At 37.1% G+C, this 15732-nt stretch overlaps 1 protein-coding gene across 2 annotated transcripts in view; it reads left to right on the top strand.

The window, feature by feature from the left end:
• Positions 1 to 15732, top strand: part of LCLAT1 (lysocardiolipin acyltransferase 1) — a 200036-nt gene that overhangs the window by 97442 nt on the left and 86862 nt on the right. For both annotated transcript variants that reach the window (XM_007470879.1, XM_007470880.1), the window contains one exon: positions 14181 to 14327. In XM_007470879.1, coding sequence (XP_007470941.1) covers positions 14181 to 14327 — 147 coding nt within the window. The remainder of the gene's footprint in view (positions 1 to 14180; positions 14328 to 15732) is intronic.

Below are 15732 nucleotides of genomic sequence, written 5' to 3' on the forward strand. Positions count from 1 at the left end.
TCTTTCCCTGACCACCTAATCTTTACTTCCTCCTATTCTGCAATGGTATACTCATTTTTAAAATAAACTTATGTATTTTTATTCATGTATTTTTGGCTGTGTTGAGTCTTTGTTGCTGCACGCGGTCTTTCTCTAGTTGCAGTAAGCAGGGGCTACTACTCTTCGTTGCAGTGCGTGGGCTTCTCACTGCGGTGGCTTCTCTTGTTGCAGAGCACGGGCGCTAGGCGCGCTGGCTTCAGTAGTTGTGGCTCGCGGGCTCTAGAGCTCAGGCTCAGTAGTTGAGGCGCACGGGCTTAGTTGCTCCACGGCATGTGGGATCTTCCTGGACCAGGGCTCGAACCCGTGTCCCCTGCATTGGCAGGCGGATTCTTAACCACTGCACCACCAGGGAAGCCCCTATACTCATTTTTAACATTGTTAAAACTGTCTTCTCTTGTTTGAGTTTCTGTGTAAGTATTTCATTCTTAGCTTTCCCATTTTCTTTCCCCAAAAGATATAATAAGCTCCTTACAGTGTTTCTCACCATTGTAGGCTCTTAAAGTATTTGTAGACTTGATAGGATTTCATAAAAATGCAAACCATTAATGAGAACAGATTTTGGATTGAAGAAAAAACCGATTTTAGAACCTTTAAAGTGAATAAGTGCAAAGTAAATTAAGCAAGGCAAAAGTGTAGGCAGGAAAAATAAAACGGAATGTGTTTGCAAATGGAGTATTAATGTTGGAGTTTGCAGGGGAAAGTGAAAGAAAGAGAAGAGAATGGATGTGTCCTATTGGTCAGCTCTATCCTGCTTCAGACTATGCCAGACTTAGCTTGTTGACACTTGCCATGACTTTAGGGTGTATTTAATGTTGCTATGTATGATTATTTCTAAATAAATGTTTGCTTACCAGAGTTTGGAATATAATTATCTGGTTTCTTTAGTTCATTTACGAATGACCAAAGGGAAATAATATTATACATCTGTAGTGCCAGTTTGGAGAATGGATGAGAATTTAGAATTTGAAAGTTTTTTCTTAAAGTATGGAAGTAACAGACTTACCTAACAGGCTAGGGAAGAAACCATTAAGAGTGTTTAGATTCCAGTTCACGTTGTAAAGAGTTTTGGTAAGCTAAGCTAACTAAACTGTTTAGAGTCTGCTAAGGTATGTGAAATTAGATGTTAAGGAAAAAATGTGATAGTTAGATTTCAACTATTTATAATGGTGGTTTAGACATAGGTTTTTATTTTTAGTCAACTTCATAACCACTTAGTAACAACGCAGGAAATATGAAACCCAGAGGTGTCATGAAAAGTCCATTTGCCTGGTGTTTTTGTACCAGGAAATTCGTGTGCCATCTGGCCCACCCAGCTCATGGCTCCTTGGTTTTTCTGGATCATTAGTTAATCACACTTGAGTGGCAAAAGGCTTTGAGGCTTTTAGAAAGCACAAAAAGAGGAGTAAACATTAAATGGATAGTGATTTAAAAAGTTGCCAAGTCGTGGATTAAACTAAAACTCTTCCCTGACATATACCTCATGATTTCAAAGTAGACTGTCATATAATCCTACTGTTCTCAAACTGCAACATAAGGTAGTGGTGAAAACTAGGAACAACCACAAATTGTGAAATATATCTAGATTGTTCCAGAATGAGATCAGGGACAAGAAAGAAGTAACAGCATGGCCTCTGATGAATGCTTTTATCCACTCTCAGTTTGTTCAAGGCATGCATAGTCTGAGTGTATCCTTACAGGCTCCTGTGGTGGTCCTGTTTTAGCTGGATAATTGAAACTGGGTCAGAGGCTTTTCCTAAGTCTGGCCTCCCTGAGAATAACCTGTCTCCCAAAATATTAAAATTTTTTTGGTCAAATCTGATCTATAGAAATAACTGGAATTTAAAAAATATGCCTTTGGCATTTTATAAGCATTCTTCTGTTTTTAAAGACCATGAATAAAAACTACTCGGTTAAAATCTGTCGTATACCTTGCCGAATACACTGGAGAAACAGTGGTTATAGCGCATGCTGCTGTTACACGTGAACATGCTGCAAAACAGGCATCATACATTAGTTGGAAAGATAATCCATTTTATGTGGTCAAACTTTCAGTTTTAACTGTATTTAATGTATAAGTGTTAGATGTAAATTCATTTAAAGATATTTCTCACACAGTTTTAAGAATCACTAAAACTCATTTTTAACATTGTTAAAACTGTCTTCTCTTGTTTGAGTTTCTGTGTAAGTATTTCATTCTTAGCTTTCCCATTTTCTTTCCCCAAAAGATATAATAAGCTCCTTACAGTGTTTCTCACCATTGTAGGCTCTTAAAGTATTTGTAGACTTGATAGGATTTCATAAAAATGCAAACCATTAATGAGAACAGATTTTGGATTGAAGAAAAAACCGATTTTAGAACCTTTAAAGTGAATAAGTGCAAAGTAAATTAAGCAAGGCAAAAGTGTAGGCAGGAAAAATAAAACGGAATGTGTTTGCAAATGGAGTATTAATGTTGGAGTTTGCAGGGGAAAGTGAAAGAAAGAGAAGAGAATGGATGTGTCCTATTGGTCAGCTCTATCCTGCTTCAGACTATGCCAGACTTAGCTTGTTGACACTTGCCATGACTTTAGGGTGTATTTAATGTTGCTATGTATGATTATTTCTAAATAAATGTTTGCTTACCAGAGTTTGGAATATAATTATCTGGTTTCTTTAGTTCATTTACGAATGACCAAAGGGAAATAATATTATACATCTGTAGTGCCAGTTTGGAGAATGGATGAGAATTTAGAATTTGAAAGTTTTTTCTTAAAGTATGGAAGTAACAGACTTACCTAACAGGCTAGGGAAGAAACCATTAAGAGTGTTTAGATTCCAGTTCACGTTGTAAAGAGTTTTGGTAAGCTAAGCTAACTAAACTGTTTAGAGTCTGCTAAGGTATGTGAAATTAGATGTTAAGGAAAAAATGTGATAGTTAGATTTCAACTATTTATAATGGTGGTTTAGACATAGGTTTTTATTTTTAGTCAACTTCATAACCACTTAGTAACAACGCAGGAAATATGAAACCCAGAGGTGTCATGAAAAGTCCATTTGCCTGGTGTTTTTGTACCAGGAAATTCGTGTGCCATCTGGCCCACCCAGCTCATGGCTCCTTGGTTTTTCTGGATCATTAGTTAATCACACTTGAGTGGCAAAAGGCTTTGAGGCTTTTAGAAAGCACAAAAAGAGGAGTAAACATTAAATGGATAGTGATTTAAAAAGTTGCCAAGTCGTGGATTAAACTAAAACTCTTCCCTGACATATACCTCATGATTTCAAAGTAGACTGTCATATAATCCTACTGTTCTCAAACTGCAACATAAGGTAGTGGTGAAAACTAGGAACAACCACAAATTGTGAAATATATCTAGATTGTTCCAGAATGAGATCAGGGACAAGAAAGAAGTAACAGCATGGCCTCTGATGAATGCTTTTATCCACTCTCAGTTTGTTCAAGGCATGCATAGTCTGAGTGTATCCTTACAGGCTCCTGTGGTGGTCCTGTTTTAGCTGGATAATTGAAACTGGGTCAGAGGCTTTTCCTAAGTCTGGCCTCCCTGAGAATAACCTGTCTCCCAAAATATTAAAATTTTTTTGGTCAAATCTGATCTATAGAAATAACTGGAATTTAAAAAATATGCCTTTGGCATTTTATAAGCATTCTTCTGTTTTTAAAGACCATGAATAAAAACTACTCGGTTAAAATCTGTCGTATACCTTGCCGAATACACTGGAGAAACAGTGGTTATAGCGCATGCTGCTGTTACACGTGAACATGCTGCAAAACAGGCATCATACATTAGTTGGAAAGATAATCCATTTTATGTGGTCAAACTTTCAGTTTTAACTGTATTTAATGTATAAGTGTTAGATGTAAATTCATTTAAAGATATTTCTCACACAGTTTTAAGAATCACTAAATTTACTGAAGTCACCTTAATTTTATTAACTATTATATAGTAAGTACAAAGAATGGATAATTTTCTATTTGAGATATTTACAGTTTATAATACCCAACTTTATCTTCGGTGAGAGGGAAAACTCTCCCTCTCCTACCCAGCTTCCTCCTACTTAAAATGGACATTCATTAAAACTAGAACCATCTTTAAGCCATGAATGTCTTTGACACCATTCAATTTGGTGGACCCTTTTAAAATTTAACAACACTTCATGCTGCTCTCCTATTTTACAACTCAGAGGATAAGATGAATACATTTCTATATTGAAGTAAGACTCTCCTCAAGAGCCGGTATCAGTAACACCCCATTCCTACCAGTTTCTTTGGTATCCCTGAGGCATCAGTTTTATTACCTGCGTCAGCTAAGTGAGGAATTACTAGTTACTAGTCACCCTGAGTAACAGCTGCTTGAGATTTCCTGGAAGGAATCTTTACAGCAGGGGTCCCAACCCCCAGGCCGAGGACGGGTACCAGTGTGCAGTCTGTTAGTAACCGGACCGCACAGCAGGAGGTGAGCAGCGGGTGAGCGAGCCAAGCTTCATCTGCCGCTCCCCATCGGTCTCATTGCTGCCTAAACCATCACCCCCTCCCCGCCGCCCCCATCCGTGGAAAAATTGTCTTGCACGAAACCGGTCCCTGGTGCCAAAAAGGTTGGGGACGGCTACTCTACAGCACATATACTTGACACTCCCTCTGTGACCTATCTTCAAAGGCGGCTTTTAGTCAAGGATTCCTAGCTACTTAATTACTAAACTGTAGTTCTTACTCTTACAGCAAATTTTCTTGTCACCTGGCCACAAGAGACTGATTATTTTATTGCTTGCTACTGTAAATCATGGAAGGTTTCACAGCACCCTTCTTTCCTGTGTTGTCGCATTTGTTACTAAATACCTAAAGGCCAGAGAGGATGTTTTACTATTTTTAACAATGTATTTCTATGATACACACATCCCATGACAGAGAATGAAAATACCTCATATTGCCTTCCTCAGCCTCCTATCAGCCAGTCCCACCAAAGGGACCTAATAGGGAGACTCCTTGTTAGAAGGCTCTGGGAAAGATTTTCCACCTTAATAAGAGAAAAGAGGTTCATGAAGGGACAATGCCTCGCCTTTCCTGCTTTGGGACATTATTGTGAGAGTACATCATATTTGGAGCTCCTGCAATCATCTTGCATCCAAGAGGATGGCCAAATAGAATGTGAGAGCCTGGCTTCTGAACCAGCCTTGGGGCCAGACTTCATTTTATGTGAGACACATACACCCAAAGTGTTTATATGACTTTCAGATTGGTATTCTGTTATTTATAGCACAAAGCATCCTGATACATACAGCTTCTTTCCCACATTTCACCAATCTATAAAGAAAAGTATCCAACGATTGATTTAGTCATTCAGTAAATGTTATTATAATGGTTATTGTGAATTAAGATTTTTATGAAAACTGTCAGAAGAAATATAGTAGACAGTATATTAAAATATTTTAGTTCTATGGCTAGATATCACATACAACTCTGTGTATTTTCAGATACATACAGATCATTTTCATCTTAGCTCTTCTGCTAGTTGAAAAATAAGTTTTTGTAGTTGTTGATTTTGTAGTTTCAGTTGCCAGGGTTGCTTGGCTGAGATGAGTTTGATGCTTTTTTGTTTTCTTTTTGCCAGGGAGGGAGGGAAACTCATTGGGAACAAAGGTTTATTTTAGTTAAGGCATATGCCAGGCAGTATACCAGGATTATACTTCTTTCTAGAATTACACTGAGAACTAAGTAATTTTTTATGATTGTACTGAGATCTAAGTAACTTAAACGAAGCTTTTTTGACTGTGTTAGCTGAGTTCTTAACAAAGCTCAAGTTCTGAGCTGTGTGGAAGTTGACAGATTCTTTGGTTGGGAGACATGGTTCTGGGCTTTAAGGTTATTCGGTCAGTTACTTACTGGAGTTATACTACGGTTGTTTACCTAAATTGGATATCCTGTTGATGTGTACCATCTCTAATACCTCAGTCAGCTGCACTGCTGCAGGCTGCGAGACATTCCAAATGTGAGCTGTGAAGCATATTTTGACTCCAGGCCTTTCAGTACCCTCAGTTGTACTGAAAATTGAAGAATTTCTTTGCCTAAATTAATAAGTAGATTCTAAAAACTACCTAAGATTCATGTTTTTATAACAGGGCAATTTTAGGAGAAAGAAGTAAAAGAATTTGGGGGGAGCTTTAGGGTTTTCTGTCCACTTTGCATTTAGTAGAGAAGCACAAATAAAGTCAGTCTTAAAATGATCAATTTGAGCCAACTTTGAAAAGGGTGTTTTACAATAATAGTAAAAAAATAGGAGAGATGGACCCAATGTACTTTATAGTTTGTTTTTCAACCTTAATTTCAATAGATAACTTGATTCTAGCGCCTTCAGTTTTCCTTTCACTTGTGGCTAAATAAGTACCTATAAATTATAATGATATTTTTAAAGAGAAAGGTAGCATTGTAATACTGGGGAAAAATTGAATTAGCTGTTGTATTTATTATATATGTCATTGTTAAGGGAGTTTACGAAACCCAGTGTGGCCTTTTTTCCCTTGTTTATTCTTGTCCTTAAATCTTATGGGAATTATTTTCCTTATGCTTGAAGTCAGATATTTCTGAGAGTCATACAATTGTGTAATGAATACCGGGCAGGGACATATCATGTAGCCAAGACTTAACATGTCCTTCCACAATAAAAATAATGTCCCAACTATATCTTAGAAATGTGGTTACCGATAATCTTCAACTATTACAATCAAATAAATGGCATAGTAAGTGAATCCCAAGTAAGAACACTTAGGTCTTTGATTTTAGAATGCAAAATAGCTGTTATTCATGTATTTTTTAATTAAACAGTAGTTTGCATTAACATTAGATGTTCTTAAATACCTTTTTATATGGAATAATTTTAGATTTATTGAATGTTTGCAAAGACAGTACAGAAAATTTTCCTATTTTCACCCATCTTCCCCTGATGTTAACCTCTTACACAGCTGTGGAACATTTGTCAAAACAAAAGATTAACATGGGTACAATACTATTAACTAAACTACAGACTTTATTTAGATTTCACCAGTGTTTCCACTAATGTCCTTTTTCTGTTCTGGGATCCAATTGAGGATCCTTTTTTTTTTTTTTTTTTTTTAAAGTCACCATGTCTCTGTAGTCTTCCTCCATTCTGTGGCAGTCTGTCTTTATTTTAGTGCTTTTGAAGAGAACTGGTCAGATATTTTGTAGAATGTCCCTCATTTTGAGTTTGTTTTGCATTTGCTTTTCATGACATTTTCTCATGATTAGTTGGGGGTTTTGGGTTTTGGGAAAAAACCCCACGGATATGAAGTGACTTTCTCATCTCATCAGGAGGGTTCGTGATATCAACCTGGCTTATCATGAGTGATGTTAATTGTAATCATTTGGTTAAGGTGGTGTCTGCCAGGGTTCTGCACCACAAAGTTAATGTTTTCTCCTCTCTCTCTGTATTTTATTCGGTAGGGCTGGTTGTGGGCAGGGGGAATTAAGCTTCACCTCCTTGGAGTGGGGAGCATCTACATATTTTATTTGCAGTTCTGTGAAGGAGATTTGTCCCTTCTCAGTCATTTAATTATGCCAATATGAACTTATCAATATTTATTTTATTCTTTGGGTTATAATCCAGTACTACTGTTATTTATTTTGTTGCTGAAATTGTTCCAGCTTTGGCCATTGGGAGTTTTTGCAGGTTGGCTCTTACGTCCTTTTGGGTCCCCATATTTCTTTTTTTCTTTTAATCATTTTCTTATTTTCTGGTGGCACAAGATTCTTGTATTTTTCCCTGCCCCAGCCCTAGGCTCAGCATTTTCCTAAGGAACCCTAGTTCCTTTGATTAAAGAAAGGTGTTAGAAACTAAGATCTGGGCACTGATTGTGCTCTGTATTAGTTTTCTATTACTGCTTGTACCATGAATGGAGTCACCTTAAACCACACATATTTATTATCTCACAGTTCTGGAGGTCAGAAGTCTGATGTGGGGCTCATTGGGCTAAAATCAAGGCATTTGCAGGACCAAATCCTTTCTGTGGGCTCTGTGTAGAGTCTGTTTCCTTGACATTTCCAGTTTCTGTTGGTCACCCACATTCTTTGGCTCCGGCCTCCCTTCCTCCATCTTTAAGGCCAGCAAGAACCAGTTGAGTCCTCCTCACATAGACTCACTCTGACACTGAGTCTTTCCCCGCCTCCATCTTCCACTTTTAAGGACCTTTATGATTACACTGGGCCCCCCAGGCTAATCCAGGATAATCTCCCTATTTTAAATTCAGCAGATTAGCAACCGTAATTCTTCTTTGCCATGTAATGTATTCACACTTCTGGGAATTAGGATGTGGATATTTTTTGTGGGGGCATTATTCTGCCAACCACATGCTGGTGGCTACTGCCTCTCTCAGTGTATAGAGCTAGTAATATACGTAGCTTAGGAATCAGTTTTGCAACAGGAACAGATATCTCAGATGGCACTTCATCTATAATATTGATTAAATGGTAAATCTCACATGGTATGAAAAACAGGTTTTTGGTTCCACCATAGGGTAAAACCCCAAAACTGTAATCATAACCAAGAAATTGCATCTTGCCAACCAAAAGCCATCAATAAATAGGTATTTCTTCAGTGTCAAGTAAGACTTTCTACTCTCTGCAGGTAGATATAATCATCTCTTTGTGGAGTCTAGTGAAATTTGCAGTAAGGGTGGTTTTATCCATTTTGTGGTTTTTCAAATTTGAAATTATATTTAGAATTGAGTTTCCTTTAGGATATTATTTAATTGTCTGCTCATATTTTATACTTTGATTTCTGTCTTGTATTTTCAGCACAAGCACATTTGAAACCTAATGAAATAGGCATGCTCTAAAAGGATTATTACAGGAAAAAGTCATAGAATTGATTATCTGCCTCCTCTCAATGTTTTAAAAAGCCAGAGCCTCATGTAAGTTAATCATCTTAGACGAGGGATATAGAGAGCATTACCTAATTTCAAATGTGAGTTCAAAGAAGACAGAGCTTCCCTAACTTGGTGTAGCATTTTGCTAAATGCTGACATAGGTTGAAATTCTGAGAAATAGAACTTACTTGTTCTGGATTTATTTGTATAACCATTGTTATGCACAACCACACAGTCAGCAAACATAGTATTTGCTTATGATTGTTGTGATACGAGTTTATATAAAATTTGCATCTGTTCATATTATCACTCATTTTCATTTAATAGAGGCCGATGGGTAACATTCCCTTGGTTGTATCCACACCCTCTATTCAGGATTGAAAATATGTTGAAGAGAACAGTTTGTTTTATCTCTTGCACATTGCTTTTTGTTTCTGGTATTGCATTCATAGTCCCAAAGTAAATACCGTAATGAATTAATAAGTACCTGGACAACAATGACGAATTAATCTATTTTTGAACTTCAGTTTTTAGTACAATAGGTGAGTAGTATAGATATTTTTATGACTCTCTTAACTACAGTTGACCCTTGAACAACACAGGGTTGAACTGCATGGGTCCATTTACCTGTGGTTTTTTTTTTCAATAAATACGTACTACAGTACCATACAATTTGTGGTTGGTTGAATTGTGGATGCATAACCATGGATATGGAGGGGATGATTGTAAAGTTATAAGTGGATTTTAGGCTGTGCTTGGGGGTAGGCACCCCTAACCCCCATGTTGACCAGGGGTTAACTGTATATTCATCTACACTAAAATGAAAAAAGGATGAATAGATAAAGAAGATGTGGCCCATATATACAATGGAATATTACTCAGCCATAAAAAGGAATGAAACTGGGTCATTTGTAGAGACGTGGATGGACCTAGAGACTGTCATACAGAGTGAAGTAAGGTCAGAAAGAGAAAAACATATGTTGTGTATTAGCACATATATGTGGAATCTGGAAGAATGGTACAGATGAATCGGTTTGCAAGGCAGAAATAGAGACACAGACGTAGAGAACAAATATATGGACACGAAGGGGGAAAAGTGGTGGTGGGGTGATGGTGGGATGAATTGGGAGACTGGGATTGACATATATACACTAATATGTATAAAATGGATAACTAATAAGAACCTGCTGTATAAAAAAAATAAAATTTAAAAAAAAGGAAAAAGAAAATGCTGAAAAGGGCTTACTTTTTATGGAGAAAGAATGCATAATGTGAAAAATACACTCAAGTAAATTGGTTGGGTTTTCTTTTTTCCTAGCCAACTCTAAAATTTGATAAAAGAAAATTTAAGCCAAGGAAAACCAGGTTCTAAAATTATGGAATACCTCTGGACAATAGAGTATGCTTAGAGATTACTCCTTTCTGCTTTGAGAATGCAGTGCTGGTAACGTAAATGGGATTTTTGAAAGTAGATGGTGGTAACAGAGCCATGCCACCATCCACAGAATCTATTTTTATAAACCTGCCAGGCTCTCAGTACTTGTCTGAGAAATTCAGGTGATAGACAGAATGTCCTCCAATGGAAAAAGTATAAAACAGGCAAGTTATATAGACTAATTTCAAATGACAGGATCAGTTGCACTGTCATTTATCAGCCCATAGACTTATGAAATAAATGTCATAAAACTGTATGAGGACCTCAAGAATGTTAAGAAAAATCTGGTTATTGCTTTAAACGTGAATAACGTGTATTGATGGCAATGAAATGAGAAGAAAAAGACTCACGAGGTCTTCCTGTGGTTTTTATGAGAGGGAGAAAACATTTAAGCTAAAGGGAGTAAAACAGATTCAGAAGCATTAGTGATGTATAACGTATAAATGGAACATGAAAAGGCAAAGCACAAAGGGGAAGAATCATCATATCTTCAGAGGAGAGGTCCAAGAGGCTGACTGATTTAGTCATTTTACTTCCCTTTCTGGGATTTCTGAAACATATACATAATATTTGAAAAGTTTTATGACACAGCCCTATGGGTTGTCCTACTGCTCCCTCCCCCCCAAGGGAGCAACAGATATTCTCACTTGGAATGGAGGAATACACTCAACCTGTCAGTATTGTTCAGTCTAGAACATCCTTTACAAATAGGAGGACAATGCAGAGTTAACATTTGAGAAAAATACACAGCTTTAAAGAAAGTCTAGGAATAAGCTCTCTGAGGAATAGACATTTCTCTGAGAATTTATACTGTTTTTAACTGATACCCTTAGATTCAAGTATGTATTGCAAAGAGGCTGTTTAGTACAGTGGTTAAAAACATCAGCTTTGGAGCCAGACTGCCTGCATTTGAAACCTGATTTTACCACTTACTAGTTCTCTGAGTTCTCAGTGTGCCTTAGTTTCCTCATCCATAAGATAGGGATAATAATTTTACCTAGTTCATAAAGTTGTCTTGATAACTAATTGAATTAATGAAAAATGCTTAGAACAGTACTAGGCACATAGTAACCATTCAATAAACATTTTTAAAAAATTACTCCTCTTTGTACTTGTCACAGCTCATTATAGTTTTTGCTATTTGTCCATAAAATTTGACAATTAAACAGTTGATTGCTGAAATAAACTCAATTAGTAGACTAGAAACAGCTAAAGATCAAATTAATGAGTTAGATGACTAAGCTAAAAGATTTTCCTTAAACACAGCATCAAATGAAGGGAGATAAAAAGTATGAGAGATCAAAACCAGAAGTTTTAACATCTATCTAAGAGAAGTTCCAAATAGAAAGTCTGAGAGAATGAAGAAGAGAAAAAGTAGTGTTTTCTTAAATAATGGAAGGAATAGTCCCAAAGTTAAAGAGACTCATATTGGAAGAGTGTACCAACTGCTGAGCAGAATTAATGAAAAAGTTGCATACTGGTGAAGTCTCACAAAACCAAGGATAAAGAGAAAATAAAGCTTCCAGAGGGGAAAAAAATTATCTGCAGAAATCAGATTGATATCAGACTTCTATAAGAAGATTGTGGGAAAAACAGCTTTGAAATTCTGAGGGGAAAATGATTTAAAATCTCAAGTTCTGTTTTAAGCCAAGCTAGCCTCCAAAATTGAGAACAACAAAAAAAATACATTTCATAAATGCAAAAACTCAAACATTTTTTTGAAACAAGTTCCTTAAGGAGGACTAACAGAAGGACATAGGATATAAGAAACAATGATAAGAAGAGAAGCCAACAAACTTAACCCGAGTCAAGTCTAAATAATTGAAATCGTTCTGTGAAGCCTAAGGAATAGTAGTAGTAATAACAATAGCAATTTGGAGGAACTATTGGATGATTTCTACAAATCTTGGAAGAGGGACAAGAGGAAAGCATAATTTTTTGTTTGGGGGAAGATTATTAACTCCCAGTTGATAGAATTATTTAAGTTTAAATGTTTGTAAAAATATAAAGGTGAAAACATTTTAAGCACGAACTTTAAAATAATAAAATAGAGTTTATAACTTCCAAAACACTAGCGTAGGGCTGGGCAATTGTGAATGGGAACTTTTTTGGTTACATTTTTATGTTCCTTGATGCAATATCCTTGGTATTATTGTAACTTCTTAATCATAATAATGACAATAACTATTACTTATTGAATACTTTGTGCTAAATAATCTTAATTTATTTCTTACAACAACTCCTATCAGGTAAATACTGTTGCAGCATTATGCTTATTTTTACGTTTGGGGTCAGTAAGGGACAAAGGCTTAAAGCTGAACAGCTGGTTTATGGTGGAACTATGATTCTAACCCAGGCAATTTCATTCCAGAGTTATACCGCCTACAAACTGCACTGTGGATGTAGGTGTCCTCAGGTAAAAGAGGAGACATGTAAGAGGGGGCAAGTGCGGGATCAATTCCAGTACAGGTGGATATGACTGACAATAAATACAGTGGGTGAGCAGCAACTGGACACATTATCAGCAAGACCTATACTAAAGTGTGGATTATTTGGGAATATGCTTATTTATATTTGTAGAATACAGTATTCTAGTTTGGACTTAATTCAAACCAAATAAAGTCCTACAGATTTTAAAATCATGATTTAATGATAATTTTATATATTCTTAGGGTACTACTGTATTTACTAAATGATAATAACTATTATTTTAGTTGTGTTTTTAAGAAACTACCACTCATCCCCTCTAGCTGAACTAGCAAAAGTATACTGTAAAGATACACATGACAATAAGGGAGATGGACTCTTCTGGGATATCCAAGAGGTGAACCCAAAGACTGGCCAGCCATTGTGGAAGACTATCTTTTGTTCTTGATCACAATCAGCTTTATGTGCCTCAACAGCAGTTGTTGTTTAGGTCTTCACTATAGTGTGCTACCTTTACTTTGCCTCAGGTGCTACTGTCTCTGTTATCTGCTTTTTTTGTCCATCCATTTGTCTTATATACCAACTTGTTTTCTCCATGGTCCCAGGTAAAATTCCTGAGAGAGAACATGTGGCCAAGACAGTTACTGTGTATGGGCCAAGGGTTTCACGCTTCATGGACTATTGAATAGACTATTGATTGTCCGCCTTAAGTCAGATATTTACCACAGTAGTTCTAGTCATTTCTGGCCAGGGAGGGATGCCAGCTGGGAAAAACCTGGCTCGTCTAGAGCTGCCTCTTCAGTAGCAAGGTTGAATTCGCCTTAGAGAAAGGGAATGTAATCACAGCGTATGCTCTAATTAATGTGTTTAGTAGTCATTGCATATTTTCTTTTTAAAATAACTCTAAAGAAGAGATTACATTGAAAACAGCAATTGGATTTAGAGATTGAGTAGTACAGAAAGGGAAATATTAAAGACAATGCTTGTATACATGGCTTGAGAATAATCCCTTGCTTACTGCTTTGTAAGCCTGATAACACATAGTCATATATCTCTTGTAGGTAGCTTGGTTAAAATATCTGTTTAAGTTACGATTGTTAACTTTGGATGAGTTACTGATAGATATTAAGGAAGTTTTTCTCCTTGGTATTTTAATAGCTAGGTTTTGCTTGAAAAGAGGTTTTTGAGAATTTTGCAAATTCCAGAATTTAGCAGACTTCATTAAGAATATTCTCTGGTATATCTGTTATTTAATCCAAATCAGTGCTGAATTTAAGTATATCATGAGATGCTTATTATGAAAGTAAATAATTTATAGTAAAACTCCAAAACTCTGAAATATTATATTCAGAAATATGTGGATATTGGTATTAAAATTATACATAAATACTTGTTAAATTGATTCTAGGTTGGGCCATGCAGGCTGCTGCCTATATCTTCATTCATAGGAAATGGAAGGATGATAAGAGCCATTTTGAAGACATGATTGATTATTTTTGTGATATCCGTGAACCACTTCAACTCCTCATATTCCCAGAAGGGACTGATCTCACAGGTAAGGTACCCTTGGTTTGGATCACAGAATTTTAAAACACGAAGGAACTCCAAAATTAGCTATGTAGTCTAAACTTCTCAGTCCTCAGATGAAGCAACTGAATACCAACAAGATTATTGGCCCATCCCTGGGGTCACTCAGTTAGTCAGCAGCACATCAGAACCCAGAACTCCTGGTTTCCAGCCCATAGAGTTTATGATGGGCAACTCCAAGAGGTATTATTTATACTTGCCATCTTAGAGATTTATATTTTAAGTCTCGGTATATACTTTAAATATCAGCCTTTTACTTTATATAGTTTGTATATAACCACAAAAAACCTCAAGTAGCCAAAACAATCTTGAGAAAGAAGAACAAAGCCTAGTTTTAAAATATCTATTCACTGTCCTCTTCCAAGATCCGTATTTATCCATTGGACCCTTTTTTTTCAACTTCTTTCTTATAAGAAAAGGATCTGGGCTTCCCTGGTGGTACAGTGGTTAAGAATCCGCCTGCCAATGCAGGGGACACAGGTTCGAGCCCTGCTCTGGGAAGATCCCACATGCTGCGTAGCAACTAAGCCTGTGGTGCCACAAGTACTGAGCCTGCGCTCTAGAGCCCACGAGCCACAACTACTGAGCCCATGTGCCACAACTACTGAAGCCTGCACGCCTAGAGCCCATGCTCCACAGCAAGAGAAGCCACTGCAATGAGAAGCCCGTGCACCGCAATGACGAGTATCCCCCGCTTACCGCAACTAGAGAAAGCCTGTGTGCATTAACAAAGACCCAACACAGACAAAAACAAATCAATTAATTAATTTTTTTTAAAAAAGGATCTAACAGTAACCAATTTCACTTGTTGATTTAAGTTAGTATGTTGCCTTTTTCCTGTTTTTTGTTTTTTAATAATTTATTTTACTTATTTTTGGCTCCGTTGGGTCTTCGTTGGTGTGCGTGGGCCTTCTCTAGTTGTGGAGAGTGTGGGCCACTCTTTGTTGGCGGTGCGCGTGCTTATTGTGGTGGCTCCTCTTGTTGCGGAGCACGGGCTCCAGGCTCACTGGCCTCAGTAGTTGTGGCACATGAGCTTAGTTGCTCCACGGTATGTGGGATCCCCCCGGACCAGGCTCGAACCCGTGTCTCCTGCATTGGCAGGCAGATTCTTAACCTCTGCACCACCAGGGAAGCCCCTTTCCTGGTATTTTTAAAGCCTTATCTCTAATATAAGCTGGAAAGGCCTTGTCCTTTTCCTAAAGAAAATTCAGCCATCGTTGGGTTGTAGAGGGGACACAGGAGAATATATCTAGGACTTCTTTATCTTCCCAGATACCAAATTACACAGGCCAAGAATGCCAGTGGATCTCAAGGAATTCTTTTTTTTTTTTTTGCAGTACGCGGGCCTCTCCCTGTTGTGGCCTCTCCCGTGG

This window comes from Lipotes vexillifer, unplaced genomic scaffold (genome assembly GCF_000442215.2).
Source record: "Lipotes vexillifer unplaced genomic scaffold, Lipotes_vexillifer_v1.1 scaffold717, whole genome shotgun sequence".
NCBI classification, from domain to species: domain Eukaryota; kingdom Metazoa; phylum Chordata; class Mammalia; order Artiodactyla; family Lipotidae; genus Lipotes; species Lipotes vexillifer.